The sequence below is a fragment of the Hippocampus zosterae genome, chromosome 6 (assembly GCF_025434085.1).
Source record: "Hippocampus zosterae strain Florida chromosome 6, ASM2543408v3, whole genome shotgun sequence".
Taxonomy (NCBI): Eukaryota; Metazoa; Chordata; class Actinopteri; order Syngnathiformes; family Syngnathidae; genus Hippocampus; species Hippocampus zosterae.
The window spans coordinates 12,844,470-12,861,545 of record NC_067456.1 but is presented as its reverse complement, the minus strand read 5'-3'; the positions used below and the strand labels follow the sequence as shown (position 1 = coordinate 12,861,545).

General features: G+C 42.4%; 1 protein-coding gene across 2 annotated transcripts; it reads right to left on the bottom strand.

The window, feature by feature from the left end:
- Positions 1–59: 59 nt before the first annotated feature.
- Positions 60–16,502, bottom strand: ssh1a (slingshot protein phosphatase 1a). 2 transcript variants are annotated; one of them, XM_052067763.1, is made up of 15 exons: positions 16,306–16,502; positions 14,461–14,498; positions 10,416–10,516; positions 8,409–8,473; positions 6,007–6,128; positions 5,760–5,822; positions 5,593–5,658; positions 5,124–5,318; positions 4,894–4,987; positions 4,492–4,620; positions 4,362–4,408; positions 4,109–4,255; positions 3,287–3,487; positions 2,504–3,209; positions 60–2,420 (listed from the first exon to the last, which is right to left on the bottom strand). In XM_052067763.1, exons 1-15 carry the CDS (start codon positions 16,384–16,386, stop codon positions 1,350–1,352), a joined length of 3,126 nt encoding a protein of 1,041 aa, XP_051923723.1. In that variant the 5' UTR covers positions 16,387–16,502; the 3' UTR covers positions 60–1,349. The 2 variants fall into 2 exon arrangements, with proteins under 2 accessions (XP_051923723.1, XP_051923724.1); XM_052067764.1 differs by lacking the exons at positions 14,461–14,498; positions 16,306–16,502 and adding an exon at positions 13,178–13,419.
- Between the last annotated feature and the right edge of the window lie 574 nt (positions 16,503–17,076).

The window sequence follows — 17,076 nt, the reverse complement described above, 5'->3', positions numbered from 1 at the left end:
AAATGGCCCTTTTTGAGAGTAATCACAATCATAACGAGACACACATCTTACGCATATAATGAAAAAAAAACATGTTTATTTTCGTAATGACACATACAGTACGTTAACATAAAAAGTGCAATATGCAATCAGACTACAGCAATGTACAGTACAAAAGTTACTGCATACTTTAAGTATAAAAAAACATGGTTACCAAAAATGGCGTAACCTATTGTGATCGTAGTTTAAAAAAAGTGGATATGAGCATAAAAGCCTAACAGCAATAAGCCCAACAACTCCCTCAAGTTTTCCCATTTCTCCCAAATGTGCAAAATGATGTGACAGCGTTTAAATACATGATATACACAAGGACTATATCATACAGCTTTAAATTGATGAGACAACCGCAGCGCTTTGGTTTTTCACATTTAAAAATAATGTTGGCAATCCTAAGGGATGATTTATTTTTGTACTTGCAGCTTTTCAAGAATTTTAAAAGGACTATGGCCAAAGAAAAAGTAAATTTCTGATCTGAAATCCTTGATTTGCGTTACATTAAATATAATTCAAGCCACGCAGCATGATTGCTTACCGCTTTCCCTAAAATCACTGAAGGGAATTATGAGGTGGTTAACATTACTTCAATGTTATTTTGGAACATAGCTTGTTGTGTACCATGATACATAATTTAAAAAAAAAAGTGCAAAGGAACAGCACACTCAGAAATTGTTCTTATGTTGGTTGAAGACAGTAAAACGCCACACTCTCTCCACTTGTCATTTCAATCACTCAATCAAACTCGGGCTTCGTCACGCATCAATTTCATAATTTGATCTCAACTTCAGCATGAAATGGCTCTCCACGATATCAACATGAAGGCCTGTGGCATCTAAGACCAAAAAAAAACAAAAACAAAACAAACAAAACAGTGTAGTACAACTGTACAATTATTAATACTTACAAAAACAACACTTTCTGACAGGAAGAAAGAAAAACTGGTTGGTCAATTACCAATACTACTTTGTACCGGACTGAATAAAAAAAAAATACAGATGGATACAATACACATTTTCAGTACATACCACGTACTAGGGGCTGTGAATTGAAGGTTGTTTTCACCCTCTTACCCTTCTGCCTAAAACCTGGTGCCTCTCTGGTCTCAAACGTAAGGCACTTGTTTATCCCAACCATGTCAGAGGTGAACTGATGGCTTCTCTTATCAGATACAGCAATATGACGGTCACTGTCAAAGCAGTTTGACAAACATGTGAATGTGGTGTAAATATTCTTTTTTGTTTCCACAATCTGTACAACCCTCTACAGTGCTACGGGATGAGAAATGAGAGGGAGCTGGAGAACCAACATGCCGGTCAGCTTATGGGCTCCCCTGCTAGAGCTTTCTCTGCAGTGTCCAAGTCCTGGCAGGGTCGGGATTGAGCGGGGGTGGCAGGAGACTCCCACTCCATGCTGTGATCTGGCTCCGGGGACAGCGAGAGAAGCAGTAGTGTTCCTGCATCTGATGAGCAGGCAGAGCACAGGTCTTCGGAGGAGAGATTGAGGCTGTCCAACTTGGCCAGCGAGTTGGACCGTTTGAGCCTGGACGACACAGTGAGGCCCGCCAGACGCATCCGTGTCTCGATCTCTTGTGCCCGCTGACGTACAAGGCCGGGCTTTCCTCTCACGCTGCGCAGACTGTCACTGCTGGAGCTGCGCGTCAATGTGGTGCCGTGAGGCGAGGAGGTGGGGGTAAGCATCCCCGCCCCCACCACCCCCAACAAGGCTTCATTGGTAAGGGGAACAACCAGGGGCTCTAACCTTACTTGGCACGGTGTAGATGATTTTATCAAGTCCCTTGGAAAGACAGGGAACTCTTCCCCTTCCTCCTCATGCTGAAAGTTCTTGGACATTTGACATGCGGGTAAAGGCTTTAGAGAAGAAGGCAGGCTCTCTTGGGTCAAACCCGAAAGTCTCTCCAATCTCTCTGCATGGCGGCGCACCACACCTGGCTTCTGAAGCTCCACAAAGGTCCCCTCCTGCTGGTTCAGGTGGCAAGGTGTATCTTTGTGCAACTCCAGTGTCATCAGCTCAGGGAGAACCTCTGCAGAACCCAAAGGTGGCCTATTCTCACACTCTCTGTTTACATGCCACATATCACCACAGTCCTGCACCCCGACAATATGATGAAGGGAGTCAGCTGGCTGCTGCGGTACATCTGGGAGAGCTGCGGGACCAAAGGAAGCACTGTTGGCACAGTCGGAAAGAGACACCATGGTAGACTCAAGGTCTTTTGAAGATAGCAGGAATGGAGCACTTGGGACGTCAGTAGGACTGAGCTTAAGGCAAGGCTCTGAAACAGAGGTTGGAGAAATGTCCATCCGCTTGGAATTTAAACCCCTCCGTGAAAATAAAGACACATCAGCTGCAAGCGTGGCAGCTTTTCCCTAAAGAGAAAAAAAGTGAACAATGTGTGTACAACATATTACAAATCAAAGCATTCATTTCAGGTTTCCAAATACAAACTCACATTAATGTTCTGGTGAGAGGTAAAACGGTTGTTGTTGTTGGAATTTTCGTTCAGAGTTACCAGGTCCATGCCATTGCCGTCTGCATCCCCTTCGACCTCTAAATCTTGCGTTTCCTCCGCTCCTCCACCTCCGTCCCCACCCCCTCCGTCATCTGGTTGCATTAGGACCTCCATGTCTGCCTCCTCCTTTTGCACATCTTCTTCATCCTCTTCCTCTACTGTGCTAAACTCCAGTCTCAGACGCAGCTCCTCCAGGGGCTCTGGGCCACGGTTGCCGGTCTGGGCTGCGGTGCCCTCCGCTGTTGAGCCAAAAGGGGGAAGCCCCAGGCCCTCCCGCCCATCAAATGCCTCATCATCCAGCAGAGCATCTCGCTCAACATCCTCAATTTCAATGAAGACCTTCTCCATGCCAAGTAGAGGGGGGCCACGCACAGGTGTTGAGGGCTCACTGTCCAGCGCAGAGTCAGACAGCCTCCGGAAATAATAGTTGTTGTAGGCGGGGTCGATCTCCAGAGCTACTTTTCGGCAAGGGGAGGGGCATGCCGCGCCTTTGTCGGGCAGCACATCTTCACAGCAGGGAGACATCGCTGGCTCTGGGGTCAGGTGGTCTCCCTCTTCCTCACCACAGCATTGGACTGAGACCTGCTGACCCTCGGCCATCTCACAGTCTGCGTCTGGATGCCACAGCTTGTTGTGACGCTGTTTGCTGAATGAAGAAGCAAAGGACAAGTCAGTCTTGCTAGAAGTTAAGAAAAGAAAAGGAATTCAAGAGATGCACTATACCTGGCATCAAGGATGCCCTCATACTCTGCCAGCTGTCTCATGAAACTTGGGTTAGGTCGTGTGATGCTCCTCTTTTCCTTGACAAAGTTGTACGCCTTCTCTAGCGACCAGCCGTATTCTTTCATGGCATACGCGATGACTGTGGAGGCAGATCGGCTGACACCCATCTTACAGTGAACAAGACATTTGGAGTAGTTCTTCCTGGTGGTAAAGAAGGTTAAAGGCCTCATTTAACATTTTTAGGATGTACATTATACACTACGCATTGGGTGAAATGTCCGAGACGTAATCTTCACTTAGCAAGTGTCCGGTTTCAAACAGGACATTTTCAGAGGAAGTGAGCATTGAACTGATAGTGTCACAGAATGTCATTAGCAGTGGTATAGACATGCTTAGAGAAGAACAGAAAGGCATTGAAGTGGGCGTCCCTGGAAATGTATTGGTCGATTCATGGATCACACGTCTGTTGTGAATTTTGCCTTTCTGCTCCTTTATAAAGAACAGAAAGTTGTGCAGAAACTAATGAAACACTGAGCAGATGGGCATGTGCATTCAAAAGTTGAGGGAACCTTCCCGAACATTATGTGACATTTTAGGTTCACAGGGAAAGTTCATACGAAAGCCAAATATCCCTTCATTTTTGTGAGTAGTATTCATTGATGTGGCCACTTTAGTAGGTTAATCAGTTCAACTGCGTGTGGACGTTAAAACCTTATCAGGTCATCACACAGATGCAACCCAATGCATGTCGGCAATTTATGGCTGAAGAGATGATTACATACTATAATAGGCAAATAATTTTTCTGTTCCATCAGGACTCACTTTGCTTTCACAATGAAGTTGTACGTATCATTCCAGTGAGCCAGCAGGTCAGTGGCCTCTTCGTCATACACGCGTATATTGTGATAACTGAATGTGCCTGGAAAAAAGTTGTCTATCTCCCTGGTAACATTGAGGATATAGCCCACCCTGAGGAAGAGAGAGAAAGGTCATTCTTTCTTGCTCAGATCACAATATGAATATATTTTGCACGTGGGTGATTATCACAGCCACTCGACAACATTAAGTCAATCACCCTGTCTCTTGCAGTTCTTCCAAATTTGACGCATTCCATTCAGAGCCCTCCAAAGAAAGAAAAAATATAGAAGTATATTGTTTTTTTTATCCTTTCAGCGAGTTTGGTGATCCAGTATAAGTTCTCCTACCAGGTAAACGTGGTCAAAGATGAGCGTGGCTTTGTCCATCTGTCCCAAAATCAACAGCATCTCATTGTCGATGAACTCTTTGAATTCCTTCAGGTTGCAGCTCATATGCTGCTCCAACTCCGTACGGATCTTACAACATGGACAAAGCATTCACACAATTCATAATCAAGACATTTTAGGCCAACGTGACTTTAAATTTTAAGCAAACCATACAAACATTTGTGTTGATTTGTTTATAGCTGCTGTGGTCGAGAATAATGTTGTATCGTATTGCATTGAGTGATCTGAAGAAACATTTTAAAGACATTTTATTCAACATAAGACACTAATGTAGTATACAAATCTTTGAATTGCCCAACAGTGAAAAGTGCAATGGAATCAGGTCCCCCGTGTGAGTCATACCTGTTTGCATGTGACGTTCTCAAGATCCTGGCATGTCATGATGCTTCGGAGTTTGGCTCTGATAAGGCACTCTGTCCTCTCTCTCTCTGAAGGCCTATTGAGAGATTTTTTTTTTAATTATATGTTGACACTTTGAAGATAACACGAATGCAAAGATTACACATTTAAAAACAGGGCCAAACAGAATCTGAGATAACGTTCAGATATTTATGTAATTTGCGATGACTGACTTGTCGACAAACATCGTAGGCGAGTCGGGACGTGTGGATTCCAAGTCCTTCATGGTGTTCCATTCATTGATGCAACTCTGCTCTGAAGCAATGCAGCTTTCATAGTAACCCATCCAAGTGAGAGCCATTCCCCCAGGGAAATAGTTGTATCTACGGGACACCTCGCAGGCCTTGTGGAGCACCTGGAGAGCTGACCTAATTTGAGATTAAGATTATGGAGGGCAGTTGGACTCTTTTCATCCAAACCACATAAACAATCAAATACAGCAAATTGTACATTCCAACTGAAGTAATGCGCAAAATTCTCTCATTTCCAGCAGGGGGCACACTCCTGCAGAGGACAAACCTAAAAGTCTTTCTGGTGCAGATTGAATGCTGTGTTGAGCACATGCGAGCAGGAAGTATGTTGTATTGTGTCAAGAAACTAGACTGCTGCAGATTGCCACTATAACTCCAGGGGATTACTCACCACATAGCCTGCACTGACACAGGTTTGAAGACATGAGTCCGCCCTGCCGTATTCACAGTAAAGCCCCTGAGGTGAAAACAAAAGAGATGGTCACTCTACGAGTTGGAATGCCATACGCTGTTCTTTGCAGCGGTGATATGAAGGGGGAATATTACGGTGGCACTCACCCATCTCCATCCAGATGGATTTTACTGTCACTCCACAGAGGCAGCACCATGCCAATCGAACAGCTTTTGTTGGCAAGAACAGGAAAACATGATTTGATATAATCAAATTAGCAAATATGTGACACTGTTACTGAAGCAAAAGATGTGCGCGATTGAGTACAAAACAAAGCACAAGTGCAAGGAAAAATCCTACACACGTCAATGCGGGTGTTATTCCTCGTAATGCGTACAACAACCGTCTTCTCACCAGTCTTTGTTAGTAAAGTCGATTCCCAGTAGGATGTTCTCCTCTGTGTCCTGCCGTCCACTGGTGTATACAACTACCATGTATCGCACACGATCTAACCATGCACTCTCCAGCCGCACGGCCTACTCAGAGACACACATAATGCACATTCATTTCAAAGTCATGTCACACACAGTCGAATTCATGTTCATGGTGAGAACGCTTTTTATTACTACAACTACTAGTAGTTTATTTTTTGCATACTGATCAATAATAAACATAACACAACTACTTGCAGAGCTGCCACAAACTGTACAGCAGGGGTGGCCATTAGGTAGATCCTGATCTACCGGTAGATCTAAGACAGGTCCCAAGTAGATCCGAGGAGTGTCGAGGAGAAAAAAAACAAACAACCATTTGTGTGTCTTTGTACATGTTAATAATGTATTTTTTTGTGTTAATGTACACTGCACCCCAATCATCTATCAGTCTAATTTTCACCCAAAAAATATTTAAAAATAAAATAAAGCAGGTAAATCTTGAATTTACGGTGGCGCGTGATTACGTCGCCGGAAGTTGTTAGCTCTCAGCAGTCTGCAATTGCAGCTTGTGATCAGAACTGTCGCGCTCTATCTTTTATCGTCGTCATTCTCAGTCAGAGTTTGCTTCGTGTAAAATTCACATAGGGCACGAGCAAAGAATAGGAATGTAGGAGGGCCCAGGGAAGCACTTTAAAACGGTACGTGTGAGCTACGATAGTTAACAGGCTGCAAAAGTGCGTCGCATGCCTCAGTTTCAGGCTGTTTCTCATTAGGGTGTACGCGTGCGTGCGTGCATGCGTGCCGGTAAGGGTAGATCCCGGGCGCTTAGTTGATCAAAAAGTAGATCTTCGATCCAAAAAGTTTGAGCACCCCTGCTGTACAGGAAATTATCAGTTTAATTATTTGTATGTGCGTAATGGGCAGTCTAACCAGTATGTGTCTGTTTCATACTTCCTATGCACACCATGGAAACATTTGGTCATGCTCTCAAAACTATGCAGTTCAAACCTGCTCTCTCAACTGATAATTACAAAGAACACGTCGAGTATCTTTAACACACAATAAATGGTATTGTAGAAGGTTGACTGTGCCAGGTAAGCTACTGGCATGTACTGAATGTACACGTTTGTTTTTGCTTATTTGCATTACTAGATTTACAGTGTGTTTGGAGTATTCATTTCACTTTGTCCACATTTTTTGTTATGTCATATGCATCCAAAATTGATGGCATCTTTGCCCCTTGCCACCCTCAAAGAGTTGTTTTTTTAAAGGACATTTTGGTAAATGCAAGAAAAAGACATCACATCTTCAGTGTATCCTGTTTCTTACATCTTAAAGGAGTTCGTTCACCTTTGGTAAATTCAGTTGACTGGACATGACTTGGAAAGGCATACACCTGTCTCTATAAGGTTTAACGACTGATAGTGCATGCCAGAACATATACTAAGCATGAAGTCAAAGGAATTCTCGGTAGAGGCACGGATCTAAGAAATGGTCTGGGAAAAAATGCTGTTTTGATGCATTGAGCACAGTGGCCTTCATCATCCCAAAATGGAAGATGTAAACTAAAGGGCCTTTTGACGAGAGGGGACCAAGAACTTCATGGGCTGAAACCAAGCTCCATCATTCCTCTGAGGAAAGAGAACCTTCCAAAATGGCAACATTCCTGCAGCAATCCACCACTGAAGGCTGTATAATACGGTGGCCAGAGAGTCTCCCTTTAACAAAAGGTAAATGAACGCCCACCTAATGTTTGCCCAAGGACAGCCACAGGTCAGGCTATGAGAGACAAATTCCACTTCGACTTGATCTGATGAAAAATTGACCTCTTTGGCTTGAATACCAGATATCATGTTTGGAGGTAACAATGCACCGCTCATCACCTGGCCAATATTATTCCTAGAGTGAAGCATGGCGGGCGGTCCAGTGGTCAACTGGTTAGCGTGTCGACCTCACAGTGCGGAGATGCAGGGTTTGATTCCGGCTCCAGCCTCCCTGTGTGGAGTTTGCATGTTCTCTCTGTGCCTGTATGGGTTTTCTCCAGGTACTCTGGTTTCCTCCCACATACCGTGGCAGGTTGATGGAACACTCTCAATTGTCCCTAGGTATGAGTGTGAGCGCAGATGGTTGTTTGTCTTGCGAATGGCTGGCAACCAGTTCAGGGTGTACCACACACCTACTGCCCTAAAACAGCTGGCATAGGCTCCGGAACACTTTCTTAGTTTGTTTTTGATAAATCATTATTTTTAACCTTGTCATTAAGGGATGCTTGAGGAAAACTATTATTCTTTCAATTTTGGAAAAGGCCATAACATGACAACAACATGGAGAAAAAAGTGAAGCACTGCAAATACTTTCGGGATGCTGTATGTTGTTTCTCACCAGTTTGATCCGGTCCTCTGAGCGAAGAATGTTTATCATCACCTGTAGGTGTTGTGGTAAGTCCCCTGTTAAAGAACATCGACACTGTCATGACTGTGTCAGACTTGAATTCAATATAAAGTGAAAGAATTCGAAGGAGGATTAAGTCTTTTACTCAACCACAGGCGTTTTAAATTCCTGAATTGGCTTCCCGTTTTAACATGAACTAAACCCCATTAAGTCATTCCCACTGTTCCATTCCTCCTTGTGATACATCATTTGAACTGGATTGTGAAACCGAGTGTGCAGGAACAACAGCAATGACAGATAACTGTTGATGGCAGGCCAACACTGTTTAAATATGTTGACGAGCAAACTGTGGCAGCCAAGCAGGTGTTAATTACACCCTTTGGCATAAAAACGGAACGTGCACGACGGTTTGGTCACGTACACTGCAACATAATGTCATTTCTAGCCTCAGGTCTTAACAAAACCCTGAAAAAAATATACATTGAGTGTCAGGTCATTAACTCATTCAGTACCAGCCAATTCTGGACCAAGTCTGAAAAGACGTTTAAATACATCTTTGGGAGTGAATGAGTTAAGGTGCCAAATGAGATCAGTAGCAGCAGAATATAAGGCATATACTGTAATCTGTACAGAAAATGGATAAATGCTAGCTAAATATCAAGTGTAAAACTTTGCTATTGGTTTCTTACAGTGCTTAAGTTACATTCTATCCTTAAAACTATGAATTTATACTGGAAACCATGAATACAATGATGATATATGACAAAGCGGCAACACTTAACGACAATACGGTTTTGATGAATTTGAAATGTTCAAGTATGTTTTGGATAACTCAAGTGCATCGGACAGTTAGGCGTGCATTCATGGCCTTTGTTTGCATGGCTCTGAGGCAGCCATGTTGGCATGGTGCCTGTTCAAAGACAGTGACAAACAGTCAGAAATCAATACATAAGTGGAAAATTCCAAGAATTATGTTATACGATGATCTGCATCAAAAACTAAACAAGAATGACAAATATTTTCTAGATCTTTTTTTTTTGCCCTGAAGACAATGGTAGCATTCATTTTGTCCCATGTGCTCGAGTTTTTTTTTCTGTGCCACGTTACGAGCTTTCCAGAAGTAGTTGACGTTAAGAACTAAACTGAGGCTCAGAAGGGATCGAGCCTTTTCTGTTGCTGGTCCCCCTCTCTGGAATGACTTCACACTGAACAATTGGGCAAGCCTCCTTGCTGCCCATCTTCAAAGCCCTCCTCAAAACTCACTTGTATTCTTTGGCATTCGACTCAGCATGACTGAGATTTGTTCTTGATTTTACTGTTTGGTGCTTTCTAGCGCCTTTATTACCGATTTGTCTTACTGTTTATTTTGCATGTTAAATTGCTCCATGTACAACACTTTGTATGCAGCGATGGCTGTTTGAAAGTGCTCTATAAATACTGTTGACTTGACTTGACTTAGTGCTTGTTTTCTTAGCATTAGTTGATGTATGTTAAATATGTATGCATGAAGTGCATGACCAAACTATCCACCTATGAAAAAATCCTGAAAAACTGAGTAAATGTTAATGTGCGTCCAAGTAATAGTGATCTGTTATTTAATTGTTGTATGCCAAGTATACACAAGTACTTTTCTTCCCCACAGTGCCATACAAATGTACAAAGATTTTCTAAAGGGAAAAAAAACACTTTTCCTGTACTTTAAAAAAATTACAGTGCTCCATTTTAAACTTCAACATGCTTTCTCCACAGTCCCTACTGTGAACGGGATATTGGTACTTAATCTGGCAAAAGTATAGGATGGCAACAGTATTATCAGAGAGGTAACCTCCAGCCTCATCTCTCCAGCCACAAAACAGCTATGGCAGAGTTGGGGAGTTAAGATTTCACTTCCTCATTAGACAAAACTGACCATCTTGGTAAATCTGACAAACGCACTGCTTAGGGAAACGAATGGAATAAAATGCATAACTACTGTTGGATGTTTGTTGTGGTTCTCACCTGCATGTTTGTGGTGGGGTTGCACTTTCTGGCCCTGTTGAGAGCTCCCTTGCTGGAGGAAGAGCGCAGCTCCCTTCACCATAAAGAAGCTCTCACTCAGGCTGGAAAACATAAAAGAGACATTTCACATCAGTAGATGCTACAGATCAAACACTGTGCAGCATTCATATACATTTCCCATTTCCGGTCTTTGTTTTTAGTGCCATTTTTAAAAGAGGGGAGTGAAAAGAGGAGAGTGTGAGTCTGAGGTGACAAGGGAGAGCGTTCCAGAAGGAGGAGGCAGCGATAGAGAAGGCTCTGTCTCCTCAGATCCGGTGCTTGGTTCGGATGGGAGACGTGAGGAGGTTGGCATGGGCAGATCTAAGATTGCAGGTAGGGATGTGATGGTGAAGGAGGTCAGGTCTGAGGAGGTGAGGTTGGAAAGGGCCGTGAAGATGATGAAAACATTTTTAAACTGGATTCGTTGCTGGGTGGGGAGCCAGTTTCAGTGTTGGAGGACTGGGGTAATGTGGTTTCTGGTGCGAGAGTGGGTGAGGAGACGGGCAGGAGATTGGATTGGAGATTATTGAAGGTTTGGGAGGGTAAGCCAAATGGAATGACATGAAAAACATTCTTGGCTTTCTTAAGAAATGTGCCAGCGAGACTCAGGAGTCGGGCATGAGTCACTTAAAAGGATTGTTTAATTCAGTTAATGGCATGTAAAAACATTTTGGGCATAATTCTCGGCTTGTGATGAAATAACACCCCACCCCAACCACCCTAACAAATTAAGTGCAATTAACTGTTCACACCTGCCAATAAAATCAAAAGGTTTGCTAGGTTTGACTTAGAAGATGTCGAAAAGATGACATCAGTGAATAAAAAAATAGTGACGTGATTCCTCCAGGGAGTCCAGGCTGACTTCAGTCGTTCCATTTCTTGGAAATGGCAGGAGGATGGCGCCTACTTTCTATAATATGACATCATTCGGAAAGTTCAAAACTGTTGAATGACAAGTACATGTAATTCACATAATATAGAATGATTAGAAAAAGACAAATGTTTTCCTAAAACACTGTTTAAAAGTATTCATTCCTATCATAAAAATACCTCACTAACCTCTTTGTGCCAGGGAGAACCAGTGAACAAGTGTCTAAATTTAGGAATCAGTTCAACTCATAACCGTCCTATGCAAATGATAATAATAAAAAAATAATAATATTTAGCTCCTTAAATCACATTTAAGCCCCTATACTTAACACAAAAAGATCTTGACTCTCTAAAAAGGTCTTTAAGTCACACTGTGGCATTACTAAGAAAAAGGGCAATGTGCAGTTACTGTACTTCAGTACATTTAATGTAATATTATCTAACAAGAATACTGTGGCAACAGAGCATTACCGCACCAAATAATGCCAAAATGAATAGGCCTTGTCAAACCACGAATTAATTGATTACTGGAACTCACTGATTAGTGTATTGCTTAAAAGTTGTACTATGTTGTGGTTCGTCTTGTGTGTTTTATCAAAAGCGTTCAGATACAGCATCCATCATGATCAAGGGGATAAATTGGCACAAAATACATCCCAAGTAAAGAGTCTGAGGTAGTAAGTACTAACAGTAAAAAGTAATCACATTTTCAATTGCAATATTGACAAAAAAATAAACATGCAATATTTATAATTGCTTCATTATGCCTAATATCACAATCATAAAAATAATTTTGATTGAAATACAATATTAACAAGGACATTTTCCACAAAAGACCTCTGTACACTAGCGCAGTGTCTAAAAATCCAGAAGAGCAGGTCGGCACCAAGCAGACCATTTTACAAAAACAATGGACTTCCTATTGTAAGCCTCACAATACATTCCCTCCACCCTCAGCACCATTGGGGGCGGGGGGGGGGGGGGGTGTCCCTACAGAAACAAAGCATATGGGTGGACACTTTTCAAATGACAGCTTTTGTACCATTGTGGTGGATTTAGTTTTAGTTTGTTGGATGTTTGGGATTTACAAGTGTCAGGGGGGGCTCGGGCAATAAGGGATAAATATGAGGCTGAAGCAACAAAAGCCGAGGTAGAAAGGGAGACAAGCAGATGCTTGCTGCTCAGTATGGTGGACAAATTACATCTGTTAATTTCAACCACTAACTCAACCCAAAGGTCACAGGACTTAGATCAGGATAGTTTCAGCTCATCCACAAACATGCATTAAAATAGCAGTGTATAATGCATCAAAGAAAATATTGGACTCTCTGAAAAACCTTCACAACAGTCCTCTTTGAGTCCTCCCATCCTAACTACGTACCATCTCTTGACTGCTCTATTTGCTATAATCACACCTACTGGTTTGTATACACCATCATTTTCTTCCATTATATATTAAGTCTTAAAACTTCCTGTACATCATCAGATGTCATGTAGTGAGCTATCCATGTTTGTACCTGAATCTGTATTTATCATTTGTGAACGTGAGGTCATGAGTTGTTGTAGTTTTAAAAAGTTTCTTCTTATTACATTTTAACAAGTCACCCAAAGACTACAGAGAAAACGTTTTAGTTTTTAGGAGTCAATCTGTTGTACAGTGACAGAAGTGTTAGTTCGATGATTAATTATTCCGTTTTCTGATCTGGATAGCATGACATTACTTTAACAACAGCGGCAATCAAATTTGAAGGCAGGGAATGAAATTTAAGTGAAGATAATTCCAGTATCTCTGAGTAATTTTGCTAGTGTTACAAATATTTGTTTCCAGTCTAAAGAGCCTTAACTTCACTCACATGCGCCGCATCTCACTGTGGGTCACCATGGCATTCCCCACAAAATAAGGTAGCTTCACCACAGCCTCCTGAAAGGCTTCTACAAACAGATGCATCCTTGACTTCACAAGCCACTTCCTGTTTGCCAGCCTTCAGAAAAAAAAAAAAGAACCATGGAGTAGCGCTGGTTCTGAGTCATGAACCGATCGCTCGACTGAGTGGCAGACTGACAGACAGCCTTGACTCGGAGGTGTTTAAGATTCCACTCCTTCTGGTGCTCCCTCCCTCTCCCCTCCTAGTGTCTGTGTGGGCCTATCAGACTGGAGGGACATGGTGCAGTCTCCACCTGCTGCCTGAGACTAACACAACTGTGCTTGTCTCATCTGACTATGCTGGCTCATAGTGAGAAAAGCAAATTGTAGGATTTTCTTGCTGCAGAAAGCAGACCTGGTGTTCCGAGATGTAGTTTTTTTTTCTTGTCATTGCGCTCAAAATCTCTGGTTTTGTCCTCCATTGTAATTGGCACTGCAAATGGTAATCATTGGTTTTCAACTCGTCCTGTCACTGCAAAAAAAATTTCCACCTACAGGATCTTGCCTTGCCATCTTATAGTGTTTCCCAATCCTTATAGAGCCAAGGCACAAATTGTAACACGACATTTCCCACAGCCCCCATGTTTTCTGCTGCCATGATATTAAAGCATGGCATGTTTACGTTTTATAGTAACGTTTCGTTAAGACTTTTTTTAAAACCCTTCTCCCAAAAAGATGACTCTCCTTAATACAGCGTGCCTTTTTGTACCGAACTCCGGTGACCCAAAAAATTAAATTAAAAAACATTCACAGAAATGTACCCAAACTTACAAGTTTCTTCGCTGATGCCAACTCTTGTTGCCATTGCAGAGTTCACGAAATAGCTCAAACAGACAATTTCTTCACACGCAGCACTAAACCTACGTCTCCTTTACATCACCTATTAAACCCAGCTTTTTCAACCCCTTTTCTGTGTTGCGTTGGACAAATGCAACTGACATTGAATGGAGGAACAAAGACGACCTGGCAAAAAGTGAAGGATGATATGTGTGGACGCTGCCCGTTTGTACGGTAATTGTGTGTGAAGAACAATGGATGCTGACATCTTTGCGCATGTGATTTTCAGATTACGGATCACACACAGTTGCAGCAATATCCCGCCTCCATTGGGTTCTGTGTTAAATGCACAGGCGGATAAACGCTGATTAGTTTGTCAACTGATGTCTATATTGCAGTGTCTCATATGTGAAAGTGGCTTGCGACACAGCTTACCTTTGATTCATCCGCCGCTCATCTTCGCTCCCAAAGTCCTGTAATACAGTAAATAGAATATCTTAATTATCCATGAACTGTGAAATTTAAAATAGTAGATAACACGGAAACTAAAACAAGAAAATATTCGACAACCCAAACTTAATTGTAGACCAAGGACGTGCAATTTCATGCTAAACAATGACCAGGCATATTGTTTTATTATTAGACTACTTAATTGCTGTTGAGTGTGATTTATTCTTTACTATTCACCAGAAATTGTACATGCCAGTTTCATGCACCATTGCACATGACATGAGCAATGCGAAAATAAAAAAAAAATCCATCATTGTTTTTCATTATTATTTTTACTTTCATCAATTCATCACTGCACCTCTTGTATTATTTAATAATGTGTTTAACATTATATTGCGCAAGTGTACCTATTAAAGTGGCAGGTGTGGGTATATGCTGATGCAAAGGGTATGTTCAGTTACGAACAATTATTATGCAAGAATAACACATTGCATTTCCCATCCTAGGCTCTTGAAGTCTAAATAGGGTGAAGCTACTCAACGTTAGCATGTTACATTTCTGTTAATGCTCTTTTCCTGCAGTTGTACTCCACCACTGCACCCCCCCCCCCCCCGTCGAGCCGATGACATCATAGCTGCTGCAGCTTTTACTGTTCCATGTCACCAGACATCTGCTCACCGCACCGACGACGACAGATATCGTTTTAAATGAGCAAAACTAAATAACAGAAAAGTAGGGACTTTCCTCACAAATGCGAACAACGACGAAGTCGTAACTGAGTCCTCTATGCTTAATAGAGTGATATTTGTACAAGGTTATTTCCAAACGACTTTGTGTAGATTTAAGATATCTGTGACCAAAAAAGAATGTGATGGTTAATCGAAAAGCTAATATTGTAACAAGTGATCTATCATAAACAAAGAATCACAAATGAGTAGGTCACAACACAAATACTGAAAATTGATTACTTGAACAATATTGTTTGTGTCAATTTGACTGTAGATTAGCTAGGCGGACAACTATCGGAAATTATGATAAAAGACGCCTTTAATTTGTAAAATTAGCAAAATATAAAATACAACTCAATTCGAAGCCGGGTGGTTGGACATTTTTACTGTTGGTGGTTGATAAACATGGTAGTTAGCGCCCCCATCTGATGGTAAGGACGAGGAACACAACTGTGTTTAAAATTTGAAATGGCAAGTTACTGTCACCCTGAACCAAACATAAATGCCAATGCAACCGGAAAAGCCCCCTCAAAATGACACAATAAAGCCATTATGAGTGGTAGGAGTCTTTTACTCGACAATGTCTGGCTATTCCGCAACGGAGCCATCAAACGATCTGTTTCTAGAATCCTAACAGGGATGCGACAAGCCAAGCTATCACACAAAACACGAAAGTGTCACTAGCTCAAACTTTAAATGTCAAACAGTGAATGAAGGGCAGCGTAGAACGGAGATGCATGGTTCTCGTTAGTGTTAATTATGTTGTGCCGGGCAGACTGTTTAATCAAATTAAACGTCATTTTCACGGCTAGCCAGTCACGTCACGAACGAGCTAACGTTAGCTAGTTGCTTCGCAGTACTGCAAAAGGCTAATCGTTGTTCTCTTTACATCTGTACCCACGTAAACAGATATAACGGAGGCACTGATTGTCTTGCCACTTAAGTGGGCTAAAAAGCAAAGAGCGGTAGCTGCTGTAGGTTTCCATCAAAGGGGCCTTTCTCCGGCAACATCTCTCCTCATTATCATCTCCACAGAAACACCACGACACACCGGAGAATTCGTTTTTATACGTTCACCCTTTTCCCCCCGGAGCAAACAGACCTCGCCCGCAGTGGTGGTCGCGGTGCTGGCGGTGGACGCGGCGCTGGGGGTCGGAGACCGCTGCAGAGTAACTAACGCCATGGCTGGAAGCGAAAGATTCACCGGCGGCCGTTAGGGCCTGGTGAGCTGCCTGTTGGAGTTAGCTAGCTGCCCGGCTAACGCTCCGCCTGGCGCCTGGTGAATGAACACAAGGACGGAAGCCGTGGGGGCGGTAGAGAGTGCCTCCACCTATGGCAAGCCATTTGAGCATTTATTCCAAATCCCTGATATCACCAGTGTGGCTGAGTGTCGAACATGTGCTGAAAGATTTCGAACTAGTGTGACACACTCATATTTGATATCAGGGATTTGCAATATATGCTCAAATGGCTTGCCATATGTTGGTGTTAATCAACACTTGTGAGCGACTGTGTACAACGAGTGCAACAAATATCTAACATGTAGGGATTTTTGTTGCACTAGCTCATGTTTTTGGCATACTAGCTGGCATGTACATATGTACATCATACTAGCTAAATAAAATCGAACTAGTGTAACACACTTAAGTTTGATATCAGGGATTTGGAATAAATGCTCAAATGGCTTGCCATAGTGTTCCTCACTCACTCACTCACTCACTCACTCACTCACTCACTCACTCACTCACTCACTCACTCACTCACTCACTCACTCACTCACTCATTCACTCACTCACTCACTCACTCACTCACTCACATTGAGCCGAGCCCAAAGATACCAGTAAACGTTTTGCAAAATAATCAGTAGATGGCA